Source organism: Mustelus asterias, chromosome 18 (genome assembly GCF_964213995.1).
Source record: "Mustelus asterias chromosome 18, sMusAst1.hap1.1, whole genome shotgun sequence".
Classification (NCBI taxonomy): domain Eukaryota; kingdom Metazoa; phylum Chordata; class Chondrichthyes; order Carcharhiniformes; family Triakidae; genus Mustelus; species Mustelus asterias.
The window spans coordinates 37,385,341-37,406,864 of NC_135818.1; the positions used below are offsets into that span (position 1 = coordinate 37,385,341).

At 44.9% G+C, this 21,524-nt stretch overlaps 2 protein-coding genes across 2 annotated transcripts; one reads left to right on the forward strand and one right to left on the reverse strand.

Annotated features, from left to right (window-relative positions):
- The first annotated feature begins 11,516 nt into the window (after positions 1 to 11,516).
- LOC144507075 (complement component C1q receptor-like) lies at positions 11,517 to 12,885 on the forward strand. Its single transcript, XM_078233763.1, has one exon. It carries the CDS (start codon positions 11,554 to 11,556, stop codon positions 12,883 to 12,885), a length of 1,332 nt encoding a protein of 443 aa, XP_078089889.1. The 5' UTR covers positions 11,517 to 11,553.
- Positions 12,886 to 14,707: 1,822 nt separating this feature from the next.
- Positions 14,708 to 17,439, reverse strand: sstr1a (somatostatin receptor 1a). Its single transcript, XM_078233764.1, has one exon. The coding sequence runs from the start codon at positions 16,203 to 16,205 to the stop codon at positions 15,099 to 15,101; it is 1,107 nt and encodes a 368-aa protein (XP_078089890.1). The 5' UTR covers positions 16,206 to 17,439; the 3' UTR covers positions 14,708 to 15,098.
- Between the last annotated feature and the right edge of the window lie 4,085 nt (positions 17,440 to 21,524).

Here is a 21,524-nt window from a genome sequence, read left to right on the forward strand (position 1 = left end):
CAATTACGACATCTTATACCGGCCCGGGAAACTCAATGAGCCCCCAGACACCCTGTCCCGGGGAATATGTGCCAGCGCACAAATAGACCAATTACAGACTCTCCACAACTACCTCTGCCACCCGGGGGTCACCAGGTTTTTTCACTTCATTAAAGTCCGTAACCTGCCCTACTCCATTGAGGAAGTCAGGTCTATAACCAGACACTGCCAGGTCTGCGCAGAGTGCAAGCCACACTTCTATCGGCCAGACAGAGCACACCTCATAAAAGCCACCCGCCCTTTCGAACGCCTAAGCGTCGACTTCAAAGGCCCCCTCCCCTCTTCTGACCGCAGCATATACTTCCTTAACGTCATTGACGAATATCCACATTTCCCCTTCGCTATTCCCTGCCCGGATATGACCTCGGCCACGGTCGTCAGGGTCCTGCACAGCCTCTTCACCCTGTTCGGTTTCCCTAGCTATAACCATAGCGACCGGGGATCCTCCTTTATGAGTGATAAGCTGCAACAGTACCTGCTCTCCAAAGGCATAGCCTCAAGTAGGACCACCAGCTACAACCCCAGGAGGAACGGACAGATAGAGAGGGAGAACGCGACAGTCTGGAAGGCCGTTTTACTAGCTCTGAGATCTAAAAGTCTTCCAGTCACCCGCTGGCAAGAGGTCCTCCCTAATGCACTACACTCGATTAGATCACTCCTTTGCACAGCTACCAATGCTACCCCTCATGAAAGAATGTTTGTTTTCCCCAGAAAGTCCTCCTCGGGGACCTCACTACCATCGTGGCTGACATCCCCAGGCCCTGTCCTGCTCCGGAAGCACGTGAAGACCCATAAGTCGGACCCCCTGGTCGAAAGGGTCCAACTCCTCCATGCCAACCCCCAATACGCCTATGTGGCGTACCCCGACATGCGGGAGGACGCGGTCTCTATTCGAGACCTGGCACCCGCAGGTGCCCCAGGGACCACTATGACCCACAACCCACACCCCAACCCCCAACGTTGTCCATACAGCACCAGGGCCACAGCACGCTCCCCTAGTCCCCGTATACAGCATGCCTGAGCCTCAGATCCAGTTACCACTGACAAGATGCACACCTGTGAACTCACTCCCACTTTGGTCATGACAGGCCTGATGGTACAGAATCCCAAGAGCCTCCTGTCTCTGGACACTTTGGATGGATGGTCTGAAAGGCTCTGGCAACACTGAGACAGCAGCAATGGCACATGTCCAATCTATAATGTTGCCTTTCCTGTTTCGGTCCTCTGCTGTTTGCAACTAAATAGCACACACACTATATAACACACAGCACCACAGTTTCTACTCTATCCTTAGACACCTGCTTCGACACCAGGATCTGTTTGAAGACTGCCAAACAAAAAACTATTCCATTTGGAGAGAACCTTTCTTGTTTCCTCTTCACACAAATTCTCAGTGTGTTTTCGATAGCTGCAATTTGCTTTCGATTTGCCCTTTGACTCTTAGCTGTTCAACCCCGTGGCAACATCAGGTCACAGAGCATTTCTTGGAACCTAATGATGTTGTAATCAGGAAACCAATTGACCCTCTTTGTGAGTACTCCCAACCCACTTTGGTCTTAAAGGGACATTGCAAAAAAGAAAATACAGGCTTTTCTTAGCACATGGTCATCCCATTTTTTGGAAACTTATTTGCAGTAGATGCCAAGGAAGCTCCATATATTGAGCACTGTCCTACTTTCTGAATCTTCTGTGGCAGATGCTGTCATTTTATCACGCACTTGGCATCAGAATCTTCAATTAGAAGCTCTGAATGTCACTACAGAATATATGATTTCAGATGTGCATCATCATTGTCCCAAAATATCTTTTTCAATTATATCTTGAACGAAAGCAATCACCTGTGTTGAAAATGTCTCCCTAGTGAGAAGGAAAGCACTGGAGCTTGAAGGTTAGATAAGGAAGAAGTGGGCACAATCCATTCAGTGAGAGCAAGTTCAAGTCTAAAGCTGGACATGACATAAATCTGTTTCTAATCAAAGGTAATTGGCCTCAGATCGACGTAGGACTGCGTGGAAGACTATAATATCTAGGACAATAAGTTACTTGGTATAATTGATGTGGATCACAGAGGAAAAAGAAAATCGTGCAAACTTTCCAACAATTAAAGTACTGGAAAAAGTGAGGCTAATTATTGTAGGCAATTTTAATTGTTCCAAAATTCATTGTGATATTGCAAGGGATCTTATATTAAAGGGTCTTTTCATGATGCCTGTGCTAGACTGCTGTCTGACACAGGATGTAAAAGAGGCCATACATTTTTTGGTTACGCTCGAGGATTTATCAGATATGAAGGTTTTTGATGAATTCTTCAGATACAGAGAATTTTGAAGAATAACAGATGCTACCTATTGTGACATTTATATAGAATGGACAGTCTCAAATCAGGATCTGAAACTCTCAGAAACTGAATTTGACTTCTTCCGACAACTTTAAAGCAAAAGCCTTAATTATAAACTAATAGAAGTATGGAATATAATCTAATCCCCAAAACGCAAAAATAAATTTCCAAATCTGTTTTTCTTTATTCAGCCATGGGACATAGGTGTCGTTGGCTGGCCAGCATTTATTGCCCATCTATAGTTGCTCTTGAGAAGGTGGTGGTGAGCTGCCTTCTTGAACCACTGCAGCCCATGTGATATGGATTGACCCACAATGCCAATAGGGAAGGAATTCCAGGATTTTGACCCAGTGACTGCGAAGGAATGGTGATATATTTCTTAGTCAGGATGATGAGTGCCTTAGAGGGGAACTTGCAGGGGGTGGTGTTCCCATGTATCTGCTGCCCTTATCCTTCTAAATGGAAGTGGTCATATGTTTGGAAGGTGCTGCCTAAGGATCTTTGTTGAATTTCTGTAGAGTATCTTGTAGATAGTACACACTGCTGTACTGAGCAGCACTCTCCTTGAGTGTTGTTGGAGCTGCACCCATCCAGGCAAGTGGGGAGTATTCCATCACCCCTGACTTGTGCCTTGTAGATGGTGAACATGTTTTGGGGAGTCAAGAGGTGATTTACTCACCTTTGACATTCTCTTGCAGCCACTGTGTTTTTATGTGGTGAGTCCAGTTGAGTTTCTGGTCAATGATAACCCCAAGGATGTTGACAGTAGGGGATTCAGTGATGGTAACATCATTGAATGTCAAGGGGCAGTGGTTAGATTGTCTCTTGTTGGAGATGGTCTTTGCCTGGCACTTGTGTGGTGCAAATGTTACTTGTCACTTGTCGGCCCAAGCCTAGATTTTGTCCAGAACTTGTTGCATTTGAACATGGACTGCTTCAGTATCTGAGGAGTTGCGAATAGTTCAGAACATTGTGCAATCACCGGCGAACATCCCCACTTCTGGACTTATGACGGAGGGAAGGTCATTGATGAAGCAGCTAAAGATGGTTGGGCCTAGGACACTACCCTGAGGGACTTCTGCAGAGATATCCAGGTGCTCCGATGACTGACCCCCCCCACAACCATCTTCCAATGTACGCATAATGACTCCAACCAGTGGAGAGTTTGCCCCCTGATACCCATTGATTCCAGTTTTGCTAGGGCTCCTGGATAACAGTCGAATACGGCCTTAATGTCAAGGGCTGTCACTCTCACCTCACCTCTGGGATTCAGCTCTTTTGTCCATGTTTGAACCAAGGTTGGAATGAAGTCAGGAGCTGAGTGACCCTGGCAAAACCCAAACTAGGTGTTACTGAGCAGATTATTGCTGAGCAAGTAGAATCCTACAGTGCAGAAAGAGGCCATTTGGCCCATCGAGTCTGCACCAACCACAATCCCACCCAGGCCCTATCAACATATCCCTACATATTTACCCACTAACCCCTCTAACCTATGCATCCCGGGACACTAAGGGGCAATTTAGAATGGCCAATCAACCTATCCCGCACATCTTTGGACTGTGGGAGGAAACCAGAGCACCCAGATGAAACCCACGCAGACACAGGGAGAATGTGCAAACTCCACACAGACAGCGACGCGAGTCGGGATTCGAACCCAGGTCCCTGGAGCTGTGAGGCAGCAGTGCTAACCACTGTGCTACCATGCCGCCCATGCAATTTTAGCATGGCCAATCCACCTCACCTCACATCTTTGGACACTAAGGGGCAAATTAGCATGGGCAATCCACCTAACTTGCACATCTTTGGAGGAAACCCACGTAGACATGGGGAGAACATGCAAACTCCACACCGACAGTGACCCGAGGCCGGAATCGAACCCGGGTCCCTGGCGCTGTGAGGCAGCAGTGCTAACCACTGTGCCACCGGTGCTCCTTGATAGCATTGTTGATGAACCCTTCCATCACTTTACTGATGATCGAAAGTAGACTGATGGGGTGGTAATTGGCCAGGTTGGATTAGTCCTGCTTTTTGTGTACAGGTGAGACAATACACATCTCTTTAACCTGTGCTTAATGCTCCCTCCACCCACATTGACTGTACCTTTAAGATCTGGCTGGCTGTAGGGATTCGCATTCTAATCAGCATTCTGTAACTTGATTTTATGTCTCTGTGCCCTGTTTGAGAGCAGATTTCCACTCCATCTGACGAAGGAGCAGTGCTCCGAAAGCTAATGGTATTTGCTACCAAATAAACCTGTTGGACTTTAACCTGGTGTTGTTAAAACTCTTTTTGTGTACAGGCCATACCTGGGCAAGTTTCCACATTGTCGGGTAGATGCCAGCGTTGTAATTGTACTGGAAGAGCTTGGTTAGGGGAGCAGCAAGTTCTGGAGCATATGTCTTCAGTACTATTGCCGGAATGTTGTTGGGGCCCATTGTCTTTGCAGTATCCAGTGCCTGACACCTGAGATGCTGGGGACCACTGGAGCAGGCCTAGATCAACTTGGCACTTCTGGCTGAAGATTGCTGCAAATGCTTATCTTTCGCACGGATGTGTTGGCTGCCCTATCATTGAGGATGGGGATATTTGTGGTGCCTCCTCCTCCAGTGAGTTGTTTAATTGTCCACCACCATTCACAATGGATGTGGCAAGACTGAAGAGCTTGGATCTGATCCGTTGGTTGTGGGATCGCTTAGCTCTGTCTATCACTTGCTGTTTATGTTGTTTGGCATTCACGGAGTACTGTTTGGTAGCTTCACCAGGCTGACACCTCATTTTTAGGTATGCCTGGTGCTGCTCCTGGCATGCCCTCCTGCACTCTCCATTGAACCAGGGTTGATCCCCTGGCTTGATGGTAATGGTTGAGTGGAGGATATGCTGGGCCATGAGGTTGTGCTGGAGTACAGTACGGCTGCTGTTGGCCCACAGCACCTCATGGATGCCCAGTCTTGAGCCGCTAGATCTGTTCAAAGTCTGTCCCATTTAGCACGGTGATAGTGTCACACAACACGATGGAGGTTATTCTCAATGTGAAGGCAGGACTTCGTCTCCAAAAGAGCTGTGCGGTGCTCACTCTTACTGATACTGTTATCAACAGATGCATCTGCAGCCAGCAGATTGATAAGGATGAGGTCAAGTATGATTTTCCCTCTTGTTGGTACCCTCACCACCTGCTGCAGACCCAGTCCAGCAGTTATATCCTTTAGGACCTGACCAGCTCGATCAGTAGTGCTGCTGCCGAGCCACTCTTGGTGGTGGACATTGAAATCTCCCACCCAGAGTACATTTTGTGCTCTTGCCACCCTCAGTGCCTCCTCCAAGCATTGTTCAACATGGAGGAGTACTGATTGATCAGCTGAAGGTGGACGTTACATGGTAACCAGTAAGAGGTTTCCTTGCCCATGTTTAACATTAGGCCATGAGACTTTATGGGGTCCAGAGTTGATGTTGAGGACTCCCAGAGCACCACTGTGCTGCCACCTCTGCTGGGTCTGTCCTGCCAGTGGGACATGACATATCCAGGGATGGTAATGGTGGTGTCTGAGGTGTTATCTGTAAGGTATGATTCCGTGAGAATGGTTATGCCAGGCTGTTGCTTGACTAGTATGTGACAGAGCTCGCCTGATTTTGGCACTAGTCCCCAGATGTTAGTAAGGAGGACTTTGCAGGGTCGACATGGTTGTTTGTTAATATGAAAGAAATTGGATGTACGTAGACATCATAAACTATAGTCCTAGTCATGATCTCATTGGTTCAAATGTGTATGGCATTAATTAAGGACAAAACAATATTTATGCAATGGTTTACAATAGGAAACACACGATTTTACAGCCCAGTCACACTGTTTGGTATTCAGCATGAATTATTGGTGTACACTCTTTTTATCATCAGTGGGTATGGGATAGGGGCAGGGAAAGCTGCTCTGTTTTTAACAAGAATGAACGTCTGGTTCATCACTGATTGAGGTAAAAACAAAATTGGTATAAGACCTTGAAAGTTATATTGAGTATGGTGAGATTTGAAGATTGAGTCAAATTTACCGCCCTATGTCATAATTCTGGACACAACAAAAATGTTTGCATACTGGATCCTATGCTCCAGTGGAATGAGAGTGAATGTTTTTTGGATAGGAGATTTCAAGATAATGAAGCAAGAGCAAGAAGTGATTTATTTGAGAGTTGGAGCTTGAGTGCTATACAAAAAAAACATCAAATCTCATTGAACATGCATACAGTAGGGAAGTGAAAATGACCTTCATAAAATGGGGCGGTAAAATTAAAATGTAACCATAATAGTTAAATGGGGAGGTTAGTATAAAAGTAAAGATAAAACAGAATACTTGAAATTAATTAAGAAAATGAGGAGGAAACTGGAAAATACACAAAAGAAAATAAAAGACGATAGTCAAATGGTGCAAAATAATAAAATTCACAGCAGTTTGTCACCATTAAGGAGAAATTTCAGGACACATTTAGATGAGTAGGATCCTTCAGATAGTCAAAAGAGCTGTTGTAGCACTTTTTAGGAGCAGATGGAGAAAGTGTAGGCTGGAGATGTTACAGTACAGTTTGATCATAGGTATCCGACTGTTTCCCAAAGTAACTGAGCACCGAGAATAAAGTAGACACACTTCTATCTGTACTCAATACCAGTTAACACAGGCATACACTTCTATCTACTGGTACCCAATATCTGAAAACACAGATGTAAGACATTTTCTGCCTGCTGAAACGAGTATCTGAGGATGCAAATATAGGACACCCTATCTCCTATACCCAGTACCTGATAACACAGATATAGCACACTCTGCTGATACTCAATATCTGAGGGCACAGATACAAGACAGGTAACCTGGTGGTACCCAGTACCTAATAACACAGATCTAGAATACTTCTACCAATTGGTACTCACAGAGGATGCAGATATAGGACAGTCTACCTGCTGGTATTCAATGCCTGATAACACACATATCGGGCATTTTTATCTGCTGGTACCCAATGCCTGGGAACACAGACTTAGGACAATTTTTCTTGCTGGTATCTATAAGAAGTAGCCCATTGGTTTTTAGCTAATTACGCACAGTGATCAATAATTTCCCATCCTGTCCACTGTGGGAATTGTAGCAGGCGAGGCAGAAGATTTGGCGGACCATTTAAAGGTCCATTGAGCTCGGGCGGGAGTTTCTGGTCTTGAGGTGCACGCGGAAAATCCCACCCAATATTTCAGCTTTAAGATAATGTTTCATCTCAAACTACGGGTGGGATTCTCCAGCCATTCACGCCAACAGGATTCTCCCATCCCGCTACAGTGAACAGAGATTTGGCTGAGCACCAAATTCTCCGTCCTCTCTGACAGCTGGAGAATTCTGGCCTATATCTCTTAATTTGAGGTAGGTTGAACATTGACCAATAATTGGTTAATATTAGCTGTTTTTCATTTAAAGTTGAGGTCTCTTAAACAAGGGCCTATTCATTTCTTCTAGTCAAGGTTAACAAGTCATGTTATCTTTTTTTTATTCTAGGCTTGAAAGTATATAAGCTTCTTATTCCCAAGCTATTTGAAGAATCTCTCTTAATAATTAAATGTTAATAATATGTTTATAATTATAAAAGTTATATACCTCTGTTCCAAATTACATTTCCAGTATTTCTAACATATCTATTAATCAAATTACCTATTATTTAATTGTCTCACAATTAAGGTGGTCTATTTAACTAATCTGACTACTTTCCAATAATACTCATTTAGTTTTTATCAAAACAGCTTCCTGTGATTTTAGCACAAAATGGTTAAGAATGTACTAATTCAAACTACAAAATGATAGAAACTTTAAAACTGTGATTTTGGAGTTATTAGTATACTCAGTGCCTGATAATGCATATATGGGACACTCTTTCTACTGGTATCCAATATCTGAGGATGCAGATACAAGTCACTCTATCTGCTGGTACTCAATATCTAAGGATGCAGATATAGGATACTCTATCTGCTGGTACCCAATATCTGAGGATGCAGATATAGAGCACTCTATCTGTTGATACACAATATCTGAGAACACAGATGTAGGAAACTATCTGTTAGTACACAATATCTGAGAACATAGGGCACTCTATCAGCTGGTACCCAATATCTGAGGATGCAGATATAGAACACTCTCTATTTGCTGGTATGCAATATCTGAGAACACAGATATAGGAAACCCTATCTGCAGATACTCAATATCTGAGGACGCAGATGTAGGATATTCTCTCTACCTGTTGGTGCACAATATCTGAGAACACAGATATAGGAAACCCTATCTGCAGATACTCAATATCTGAGGACGCAGATGTAGGATATTCTCTCTACCTGTTGGTGCACAATATCTGAGAACACAGATATAGCATACTCTACCTGTTGGTACCTCACACCTGTGAACACAGGTAGAAGATAATCTTCCCAGTAAGTACCCTATGCCTGAGGACAGTTAGAGAACATACCAACCTGCATTAATTGCAGGAGCAGCAACAATCTGAAAAGGTTGTGGAAGGCAGACATTTACAGGTTGCTAGGCATATTCAGGCAAACTGCTGCAGGAGATTTTCTCCTGACAATGACATCTGAACTAATGTTCCTCTGTAAATCTTCCCACTCTCCTACCATTAACGTGTCATAGTCTTCCTGTGCTCATTGTTCTGAATTAATCTACACGATCAAAGCCATTCCCAGACCTTATGAAAAATAATAGCTTAATATGACCATTCTCACCTGATGCAAATAGTTGGTGGAGGCTGGCCTTGCCCCAGCCTTTCTCACCTTGACCCAAGGACACATTCCCCAGTACAGTGGGTTTTTCTTTAAATATGCACCTTGGGTGCTGATGATGCAATTGGCACCCGACCCACATTGTTAAGCATAGACATGAGGAGAGCCAGGATTCAATTTGGCTTTCTTTTCACATTTTACAGTGATATCAATCTCCAAAAGATTTAAATTAAGTTGACCTGGGAAATTCACCAGAGTCAGAGGTGAGCCAGATGTGCAGGAACCAGGTCAAATAAACCCAGTAGGAGGAACATCACAGCTAATGTATTTTTATTTGTAACACGCAGATTGATTCAAGGGAGATAGCTCTTAGCACCTTGGTGGATGTTCTTGTTCAGTTGTGCCACATTGATCACCAACCCCTGTACACTCTGCAGAGCTGCATTTTCCAGTACCTCCCTCTCTATGAATGATTTCATTCATCTTGCATTCTGTTAAAGGTGCCTCTAGTTCCACTATTTGCCATTTGTTTTTTCCTGCCTTTCCACATTAGTAAGAAGTTTAACAACACCAGGTTTGTTAAACTTCTTACTGTGTTTACCCCAGTCCAACGCCGGCATCTCCACATCATTTCCACATTAGAGCAATGTGAATTAATGAGATGGACCCCTGTGCAGGATCGGTTTTCTGCACAGTGCATGACAGTGATTCACCTGGAATTCTCACATTGGATATACATTGTGGATGTTGGGAGATTTGGTGAACTCCACTTATAAAATTAATTATTTGTGACTTCAGATACAGATTCGGCTGAGTGTGCAAGCCACAGGAGAGAGATATTAGGTGCAGCACATGAGACAAAGGGAAACTGATGTGCCTTAATGTAGCAATGATGGTTCCAGCACAGCAAATAAATAGATATTGCTTCGACAAAGGTGATGGAGAATACCGCCAGAATGATGGAGGTAGAACACCCCCTCCCTCTCCTCCCTTGACTGAGAGTGCTCCAGTGCTGATGGTGCACTGCAAGGGAAGGTTCCCAACATCTGCTCTCTGGGTTACCTGGAAAGGAGTGACTGTACAAATGATTGTCATGTTACCTGTAAGGAGGCCACTGGTAAAGATGATTTAAAAAAATGTTTGTTGGGCTAATTGCATTTGCAGGTAATAAATAGCCTGGCTGCAACACAGACTTACCCCTAACTATCTGCAACTTGGCATGTGATGAGCATATAGGGCCCTATCGTCTCTCTCGCGCAATCATAAAGATGTCCATGTTTATGTGCAATATACTTCCTGTCCCTTTCCCTTTTTCAACTTGTTCAAATCCTATTACATGTAAATGTTTCTTCAGTTCTGAAGAAAGGTCCTTGAACTGAAATGTTTTGCTCTCCACAAATTGATAATCAACCCTCTAATCCTGCCAACAAGCCCATGGCAATCAGTAAGAGTGGCAGAGATTGTCTGGTTAGCCATGCTTGATACAGGGTAGTGCCCCTGAAGCTATAACCACTTGTCTCTCTGTGGAATAAAGAGAGATGGCTAATGACAGACGACAGTACAGTCTGAGAAAAGGACTGAAGCCCAGGAGTCGGCTCAACTTGATGGATTTTATTCGACAATAGACATAATTGATATAAGCAATTCAAAGGTCTCTGCATTCACCCTTGGAATATTAATACTGAAGAACATTACAGTCCAGTCTGTTCCTAATGCTGTGTTTGTTTAACTAAGAGATTTATACCATAGTTATATATTTTCTTAGAACATATCTACTTATATTGATTCTTTGTTAATAAATGGACCAGCCATATAAATACTGTGACCAGTCACTTCTGACTCTCCAAAGCCTGTCCACCACCTACAAAGCACGAGTCAGGAGTGTGACGAACACTCCCTACTTGCCTGGATTAGTGTTGAGCAATAAACGCTGGCCTAGCAACGCCCACATCCCGTAAATGTATAGAAAGAAATTGCCAATAATCCAGATTCTTATTTATACCTGACCTTGATGTGACTTAATCATTCTCCTAGTCATGTATGTAACTCTATAAACTCTGTCCTCTCTGAATCTATTTGTGCTTTTCGGAGATACAACCTTTTGTCCTTTTAAACGATAAAGTCCCATTATGTTGTAAGCCTGTTTAAACAATGTGGCCTGAAACTCTGCAATGTCCCAGATTGGACAAACCCCCCTTCATGTTAGTAAACACTTTCTGCTGAAGTATACTGTCTCTTTAAAGTGTAGCTTTCCTACTTCCTACCAACACGCCACAGGATACACAAGCCATAAATATAGTTATCAGACTTCCCCTGTCGCTGGGGCGTATTTGAGTTTGTTCTTCTCCAGTCGGGAAGTAGGAGTCAAGTTTAGACAAAGCTAACTTACTTCAGAGCCTCTCGGCGTGAGAAGACTGCAGTAAGAGCTTACCATGCTCCGTTTAGTGTTCATCTTGCTCTGCTTACAAAATGATTGGCAAATGTTCGGAGCTCGGGCCCACTCATCAACACAAGAGTTTTGCAATGCTGGCATGTGTTATAGTTTGCACTGGAATGGAGTTTCCTTTGCACATGCAAAGAAACTATGCGAGGGGAGGAAAGGAACACTGACCACTATGGAAAGCGAGGCCGAAGCAGAGAACGTTAAGCAGCTCCTGGCAAAGATGGTGAAAGGCAGGACACAGCCTTATCACCTATGGATAGGACTCCGCAGAAACGCCAAGCAATGTTACATCCCTGATAAACCCTTACGCGGATTCTCCTGGGTCAGTGGGACTGACCAGTCCACTTACAGTCCCTGGATTCGGGAACCTTCACGGACCTGTACACACGAGAGGTGTGTGCAACTTCAGGTGAACTTCAGTAACCAAGGCCAATTTTATTGGGTAACTTCCTTGTGTGCCAAAGTGAATGATGGTTTCATCTGCAAGTACGAAATGTGTGAGGCTTTAAATACTAATGTTGGAAAGGTGGTTTATCAGAAAGCCCCCCAGAGTGAAAGTCAGCCTTTCCCTGGAGTACCCCGAGGTTCAGTAGCTATCATTAGCTGCGCCAGTGGCAACTCTATTGCTCTGAGGTGTGAGCTTCAGAATGGACGAATCGTGTGGTCTTCTGAAAAGCTTGAATCTCTCTGCAACAAGTGCTGGAATCAGACCAGTGATGGCCCTTGTGAAAATGGCTGCTTTGAGATCCCCCAGGGCTTCTTCTGTTATTGTGATGAGGGGTTTTTAGTGGACTATCGGCAGAGTAAATGCATTCCTGGGGGAGTTTTGGAAAATGGCTTCAATGAGTTCTCCAGGACCCGTCTCAAAGACACCCAGAGTCTAGCTGCCAACACCACTCCTTTCCTTGTATCTACCGCAGCCACCAAAGCTCTAACAACACACTCCCTTCAACCCACTGAAAATGCAACTGTTACATTTTCACCAGGATTCCGGGCTCCAGGACAAGGAAAGCGGGAAGCTCATTCAAACGCGCCCTTCCTGGTGTATCAGGTGGTTATAGGGGTCTTGGTTCTGATGTTGCTCATTGCAATTGCGGTGATAATTTTCAGAGGAAGGGGCAAAACAGGCTCTCAGGAAACAGCGCCCAGTCGCGTAGTGCCTACAAACACAGATTCTCTTTTGCAAGTGAACGAGAAAGCCCCGGAGGAAAGAGGAAATGCTCCAAATGAGAATCATTACGTTGAAACTCCTTCAGCGAGTGAAGGCGATGTTAACATCCCCGTGGATAATGGTGAAATTAGCCAGTCTGCAGCACATTGAGGAACCACTGGGAGGCGGTCACTCTACAAATGCGTTACCCCAGTGCCCACATTAGTGTGTGTTCACTTCAATGGAGATTTCTAATGGGAAAATATAATGGTGATGAACACTGACCTTTCTGGTTACAGATCAGGAAGAGTGGACTTCCTAACAGCAAATACTCGGTGATGTTTGGCCAACAAGGGAAACAGGGATCATGTTGGACACTCCGATCAGGTGCAACGCTGAGAGATTTTATTATTCTCAATTGTATATTTAATTATCTTACTGTTCAGGGGGAATGGGAATTTTGTTCCTGCTTGCCGGTTTGTTGCTGCGACTTTGTGACTGTATGATATGCTAGAGGTATATATTAGCAATCTGTACAAGGAAACATGTTGCAGTGACATGTTGCAGAAGACACGTGGTCAAATAGTCATTAACTTTGCAAATATGACAACAACGCAAGCAATCCAATAGGAAGTGCAGTTAGTCTTACTTCAACCATATCAAGTGGGTGGTTGTATTGACATTGATCGGATGAGTAAATGTCGTTTCCCGGATACACAAGTTTGGAGGGCTGCCATTAAAACACTGCCGCTTCATCCGAGAGCAAATGCACCGAGAAATGTACCATGGCTTTGCTTAAAATATCTTTCATTTCAATCTTAAAAACACTAGGCACGCTTAGCACAGACTTGATCTTTAATGTGTTGGACTGTTAAATAATACTTGGTTCAAATAATGACACAGGTCTGTCCAGTCCCTACATGAACTGCCATATTAAACAATAGAAACAGCAGAGATGATATGGCGATGGACAACATTCTCAACACATTGTAGTCATTTACAAAGCAAACATATTAAATTCATCTGTTTACATCGCGTGTTTTCCCTTTCCTGGCAGTCAATATACATCAATGTGTGAATAAAAGCCAGTGTAGACATCAGCTGGGACTTGCAGCTTTGATTTGATTCAATAACGTAGTTAGTGCCACCAAGGTAAGCTGAGATGAAATGTATTAATAGATTCCCTGTAAAATGTAGGCAGCTAAACTGACCGAAGGGTGTCAATGGGTATGCGAAACAACAAATGCAACGTTACACGGCTGACAGTGGTGCTGCCGTCTTCACTGTTAGAAGAGATGAGGCTGGGATATCTACTGATTTGCGTCCAAATAATAAAACAGGATTGCCTCTTCCGCCAACTCTGTTCAGGTTGGAATGAACCAACAGCCCCGACAACGCGAACATACATTTTAAAATGTGTCTCGCTCGTTTTGTTTCCCTGGCCAACTATGGAGTAATACAGTGATATATAATTACTATAAATAGAAACGCCTGGATTCAGATCCAAATGCACACGAGCTCTTAATATTGAACTTAGAAGAGTTGTTTTTAGTTCCGCTGGGTCCTTGCGTGGCATTTGTACAGATTTACATCTGACATTTGAAAAATATCCCCCTCGTCTCGGCAATTGTTAACACTACAACTTAAAAAAGATATTTTCAAGTGAAAAGTAACAGGGCACAGACTGTACTGGCGGATTGAAGTTTCAACTTATTAATCACTTCTTATTCTATTAAATGCAGAATAGTGAATAAATCATCCTCCAGTAATGCTACCGTTAATTCTTTGTGAAATTCATGCTGAGACTAGGGATTTTTCCCTCAATCAGTGTTCATTGAAAGAAGCGTTTTGATTGTCTAAGGGGGGATCTATTTCAGGGGGACTTGTAATAACAATCCTTCATTTCCAATCTGAGGCAAAGTTCAGAAGTTATATTCTGCCCTTTCTCTGTATCTGTGGAGAAAATCCGCTGACTTTCACCATCCGGTCACTTTTTAAAATTGTCACGGGCCCTCGATATGAAACAACGGAAACTCAAAATAGTTTTAAATGTCCGAGTATCTAGATTTTTTTAAAAAGGCCTTGAAGTCCACACATAAACATTTAAATGAAACTTCGGGCGCGGCAACATTTTACCTTCAACTGAGAAGAAGTTTCGCAAAAGAAAACCCGACACAGATTAAAACCAAGGTTCAAAACCAAAGTTCAAACAGCAAGAATCGGGCCTTAATAAACATTCATGTGCAAATGCTAACACTCCCACAACCAAAGGCAACAGAAGAAGAGCAAAATGAGGAAAAGCCGGCAGAAATCTGTCCTCCGAATAGAGAAGGACACAGTGATCTTCTCTGACATTCCCCCATGTCCAGCTGCTGTGTGCTAACTCACAGGGTAGTGGTCCTAGATGTACAAGTACCGTTGCGATACACACTATTGGACTCCAGCGGGTCCTGTTGGAAGTCTTCAACGCTGTAAGCCCTGCTTTTGAGAGCCGTGGCATAGTAATCTATGGGCTCCTCTGCAACATTGTCCATCCACCGTAGGCACAAGATTCTCTGGAAAGATCTCTTAAAGTTGTCCGAGAGGAAGCCGTACAGGATGGGGTTGGCACAGCTGTTGGCATATCCCAGGATGACGGCCAGCTGGCTGACAGTCGCATCTTGTTGGCCCACAAAGACATTGACCAGCTGAACGATGTAGAATGGCATCCAGCACATCACAAACACCGTCACCACCATCATGACCATCAGGGTGATCTTTCTCTCCGACTTCTTGCGTTGCTGCCATCCTGCTTTCAGAGCTACCACTCTCATCTTCACAATGATGAGGATGTAACACAGGCAGATGGCAGCCACAGGAATGAGAAAGCCCATTAGAAACGCGTAGACCACGAAGCCCGCCAGCCACTTTTTGGTGGGTTTCGGCATCTGCATATTGCAGGCAACCGAGCCATCCGAGTTAGTGGCCGTGTCTGCAAAGATAATGATGGGCAGGATAACCATTATGGACATGAGCCACACCGCTAGGTTGACCATCTTAGCAATGGTGGGTCTTCTGTAACTGGCAGCTTTGATGGGGTGCACTACAGCGATGTATCTGTCCACGCTGAGGACGGTGAGGCAGTAGATGCTGGTGAACATGTTGATGGCATCCACACTGAGTACAAGGCGACAGAGCAAAGAACCGAAAGGCCAATGGCCCAGCAAGGTGGAGGTCACCAGGAAGGGTACGCTTAACATCAGCAGCTCATCGGCGATGGCCAGATTCAGGATATAGATGTTAGTGGCTGTCTTCATCTTGGCATATCTGAGGATCACATAAATGACTAAAGAGTTGCCACACAATCCAACGAAGCACACCACTGAATAGATGAAGGAGATGAGGATGGCACTGCACTGGGTGCCGATTGAAGTCCCGTTCCGAGTAACATTGGCAGTGTCCATGGCACCATCCAGAATGGCCAGGTGCTTGGCAGAGTCATTGGGCAACATCTTCTGAGTATCGCCGTCTCAGATCACCCCTTGCTGGTAGCTCGTTGCCAATGCCAGCTGCCTGTCCCGGGGTTTGCCTCTTTCTTCCAGCACATTTTCACTCAGGGCATCAACTGCTGACTGAATGTGGGGGGAAGTGAGGAGGCAGCAATCTCTCCATCGCCGGCTTCTCTCTCTCACACACAACACACAAGCTGCAGAGACATTGAGTGCTGTCTTTTTAAAACCCCGAATGATTAGCAGCCAAACGTCAGCGGTTAAAGTGGCGACTCAGATTGCGGATCTCCAGAACACAGCCGCCTGGATCACTGATGTGTGTGAATAAAACACAGCCCATCTCTCCGAGCCACGCACACACACACCCTGCACCCAGGCAGCTGGGAATGAGAGCCCTCTGAAATAGATGTACTGCACACCTTTCAGAATGAGCAGCTTAGTACAGATTCTCAATCACCAAGGACATCTTTCCGACTCCCTCAGGTATTGGTGCAAATTCAGAATCACGTGTATACAGAATACATGGCAACGAAGCATTGTGCATGAAAAATCTGTACACCGTGTAAAAGTTTAATCCAAGTGTGGCAGGCTGACAGAAATCTGCAGACACAATTAAAGGAAATGAAACGCACTATTAGAATGAGTCATTATTAACACACTATAAAAATACAGCTTTATTTCTCAATGTCTCGTATGCCTCGAGGCGGCTATTACCGAATACGGTTCTCCGTCTTGTATTTCCCCCTCTCAGTGTCCACCGGGATACGAATGCACAGATTCTTCCAGTACAAGTTCTGGTTTCCTGGTGCTAACCTCACCCTCTGTCACCGCATCCCCTCAGTGCTAACAGGCCTGTTGAACGAGGACATTTGCGATCATTTTATCATCTTCCTGCTGAAAATGAGACTGGGAGCAGGGATCTCGGCGGGAGTCCGTCTCAAATCAAATAGCGGCAGCTATTCCTGTCTATTGTGGGTTTCATTTTGTGAATACAGTACACGGCGCCTCTTCGGGTTACATTATGGCTAATTTAACCTCCTGTTCAAAAGCTTCAGTCTGCTTGTAATATCTCTATTGATTGTATTCTCTCTGTATTTGCTGTGCTGTTATAAACGCTTTGATTTGTCAGTCGACTGACAATTTAACTCATCAATTAAACTGCTCGTCTTTGTTTGACCAGAATTGCCTTTTCCCTCAAGACGTTTTGCATCTTTTTGCGGATTAAAATGTGCTATTTTCCACCAACACGGCTTCTCACTTGTATTCATGTATTTTAGTTTATTCCATTATCACTTTTCCTCATCAGAACTTTCTTTTGAGCAACATCTGGGGGTTTTGCGATTCTTTCAAACTATTAAAATGCTGGGAATTTTCAGGTTGTTTGAAGTATTCGGAAGATCAAACCTTAGAAATGATTGTGGTAGATGATAACGAACACAATTCATTCGCGGGACATTTGCCAATCTGTTATCTCAGGTGAACCCGTGAACTCACTAAACAGAGCAATTCCAGCCTGCGTTAGAATAGGAAATTAAAACATGTCAAACAAATGCATGTAGCATATGGCCACTTCAATCTAAAACAATGTTAGTCCTTTATGATTCCCACATTATTAGTGCATTGAAGGTGTTTATACTTCTCGCTATATTGCATATTTACCTTTATTCTTCCTCTTCAACTTTCTCTTTATTTAAAGCATATATGGACATAAATTAGAATAAACGTTTTGATCCTTAGTGCTAATTATTAGTGCCAATGTCATACTATGTCCCACTTAAATTCCTATTCTGCTCAGCTTGCAAGCTTGACCAGAAATAGAGCAGATCAAAGCTATCCTGCAGAATAATAGCTATCCTGAGCAGATCACTGGGTAGAGTGCATATTCACAAATGAGCCAACGAACACCACTTTTGGATCTGAAAAGTGGCGGTCTGCCTCAAATCACCCTGGAAAGTAAAAAAAATCTCAAACATTTGAACGGGTTCAGCAAACCACCTCATGTTGCTACCATGCAATGACTATGCCAGTGGTATTTTCCACTGACACCAAGGACTACTGCCATCACCCCCAAAATACTTTTTTGCCTACCATACAATTAAGGCATATCAGTGGTAAAATTCAGTGCTGATGTGATGTCAGTATGTAGGTTGTATGTCCCAGTGATTGGCTGATCAAATTAATAAACATGTTTCTTTGATTGTAGCAGTTTAAGTACAGACCATTCTCCACCAACCCACACTTGCAAAACCCAAAATAAAATGTCTGGTGTTTCATAGAATCCATAGGATCCTGACAGTGCAGAAGGAGGCCATTCAGCCCATTGTGTCTGCATTGCCTCTCTGAAAGAGCATCTGATCTAGGCCCAAACACCCCCCCCCCCAATCCCTATAATCCCACGCATTTAAGTTTATTTATTAGTGTAACAAGTGGATTTACATTAAAACTACAATGAAGTTACGGTGAATATCCCCTAGTTGCCACACTCCGGCGTCTGTTCGGGTACACTGAAGGAGAATTTAACATGGCCAATGCACCTAACCAGCACATCTTTCGCACTGTGGGAGGAAACCGGAGCACCGGAGCAAACCAATGCACAACAAGGGGTGGAACTTTACCAGCTTGCCCCACCCATCGATGGGCGGAGCGAGGCAGTAAAATTGTGTGAGAGCCAAGAAATCAGGATCACACCCGACGTCTTGGCTCCCATGATTTTACCACACCCGGATTTCCAGCATGGTCAGCCTCTCGCCGGAAATGGGCGAGAGCCTGATTAAGTTATTTAAATTTATGTAAATATTGATTTCCATATGTTTAGTGAGCCGGGAACGCAATCGTCCGGGCTCGCTTGCCTTTATAGCTTCACTGGGAGATGTTCTCTCTGGCGAGGAAAACACCTGAATAGTCGTGTTGGCCTTGCCGGTGGAACTGGAGGCCATTGAGGCCCCCCCCCACCCCCCCGGGAGGCCGTGTGCAAGGCGAGGGTGCCCCTTAGGTAGTGCCACACTGGCAGTGCCACCCAGGCACCTGGGCAATGCCCACTGGGCAGTGTTGGGGACGGGGTCAATGGGGGCAGGAGCCAATTGGGTGGGCCAGGGAGCTGGGCCAATGGAGGTGGGCCAGGGGGCGGGACCAATGGGGGATTGGGGACTTTGGGGGTGGGTCAATGGAGGAGGGGGGTCTGCTGCCACGCTGCCTGCAATCGGTGGGGGGGGAGGGAGGGGACCACAATCGGTCTGGGTGGTGGGGGTTGCATCTCAGCGCGGCCCCCACAATTGCGTGGGGGGGCGGGGGAGCTACCTGCAATTGCAGGGGCCTGTCAGCTCTCTCTTTGTCAAGGAACAAAGACGAAGAACAAAGAAAGTTACAGCACAGGTACAGGTCCTTCAGCCCTCCAAGCCTGCACCGACCATGCTGCCCATCTGAACTAAAAACCCCTGTCCTTCAGGAGGACCATATCCCTCTATTCCCATCCTATTCATGTACTTATACAGATGCCCCTTAAAAGTCACTATCGTATCTGCTTCCACTACCTCCCCCGGCAGCCAGTTCCAGGCACCCACCTCCCTCTGTGTAAAACACCTGCCACGTACATCTTCTTTAAACCTTGCCCCTCACACCTTAAACCTACGCCCCCTCGTAATTGACTCTTCCACACTGGGAAGAATCTTCTGACTATCCACTCTGTCCATGCTTCTCATAATCTTGTAGACTTCTATCAGGTCGCCCCTCAACCTCTGTCATTCCAGTGAGAACAAACTAAGTTTCTCCAACCTCTCCTCATAGCTAATGCTCTCCATATCAGTCAACATCCTGGTAAATCTTTTCTGTACCCTCACCAAAGCCTCCACATCCTCCTGGTAGTGCAGCGACCAGAATTAAACACCATATTCCAAGTGTGGCCCAACCAATGTTCTATAAAGTTGCAACATGACTTGCCAATTTTTAAACTCAATGCGCCAGCCAATGAAGGTAAGCATGCCGCATGCCTTCTTGACAACCTTCTCCACCTGTGTTGCCACTTTCAGTGACCTGTGTACCTGTACACTCAGATCCCTCTGCCTATCAATACTCTTAAGGGTTCTGCCATTTACTGTATATTTCCCATCTGTATTAGACCTTCCAAAATGCATTAGCTCACATTTCATAGAAATCATAGAAACCCTACAGTACAGAAAGAGGCCATTCGGCCCATCGAGTCTGCACCGACCACAATCGCACCCAGGCCCTACCCCCATATCCCTACATATTGCCCACTAATCCCTCTAACCTACGCATCTCAGGACACTCAGGGCAATTTTTAGCATAGCCAATCAACCTAACCCGCACATCTTTGGACTGTGGGAGGAAACCGGAGCACCCGGAGGAAACCCATGCAGACACGAGGAGAAAGTTGGACACTTAGAAAAAAATCTCATAAAATTCCACCTGGGGAGAATGTGCAGACTCCGCACAAACAGTGATCCAAGCCGGGAACTTAACCCGGGTCCTTGGTGCTTTGAGGCAGCAGTGCTAACCACTGTGCCACCGTGCCGTGGCTAATGCACCTAACTTACGCACCTTTAGACTGGGAGGAAATCGGAGCACTCAGAGGAAACCCACGCAGACACAGGGAGACTGTGCAAACTCCACACAGTCACCTGAAGCTGGAATCGAACCCAGGTACTTGGCACTTGCTGAACAATCCTGAATGCACCAATAGCTATACTAACATCCAATTTAAGTTGATCAGTTGAGCTCATAATGTGGCTCCTTTATGCTTGCCTGAAGCAACATGCATTCATAGACAGGAGCCTATTCTCCACAAACAAAAGGATTATGTCCAAGCCTTGACTTTTTATTCAATTACCCGGGAGCTAGAGAAGTCTATAAATTCCGTGTTATTTTCTCCATGGCAACCCCTTGACCAATCAAAGTCAACTTGCCAACAAATCAGCATCCTTTCTCCTGTAATATAAATTGAAATTCTTGCATTTGTCCTGTTGTGCAAGATGAAAGGTTTTAGCAACATGGGTGGAATTTTACCGGCTTTTTCCAGGCAGAGCGAGCCCGTAAAATTACACGAGAGCTGAGAAATCAGGATCACCTCCCGCGATCTTATGAGAGCCAGATCTCCAGCACAATCAGCCTCTCGCCAGAAATGGGTGAGAGGCTGTATAAATTAAGGTGATGTATGTTAATATTAATTTACATGTCTCCAGTGAGCCCAGCGCTCAATCGTCTGGGTTCGCTTGCCTTTGTGGCCTTGCCGGGAGAGGGTCTCTCCAGCGAGGAAAGCACCTGCACCCCATGAACAGGGAATAGTCATGTTGGCCTCACCAGTGC

Bases quoted from the DNA above. Each gene is read 5' to 3' on its own strand.
- LOC144507075 (XM_078233763.1), top strand. From the start codon at position 11,554: ATGCTCCGTTTAGTGTTCATCTTGCTCTGCTTACAAAATGATTGGCAA.
- sstr1a (XM_078233764.1), bottom strand. From the start codon at position 16,205: ATGTTGCCCAATGACTCTGCCAAGCACCTGGCCATTCTGGATGGTGCC.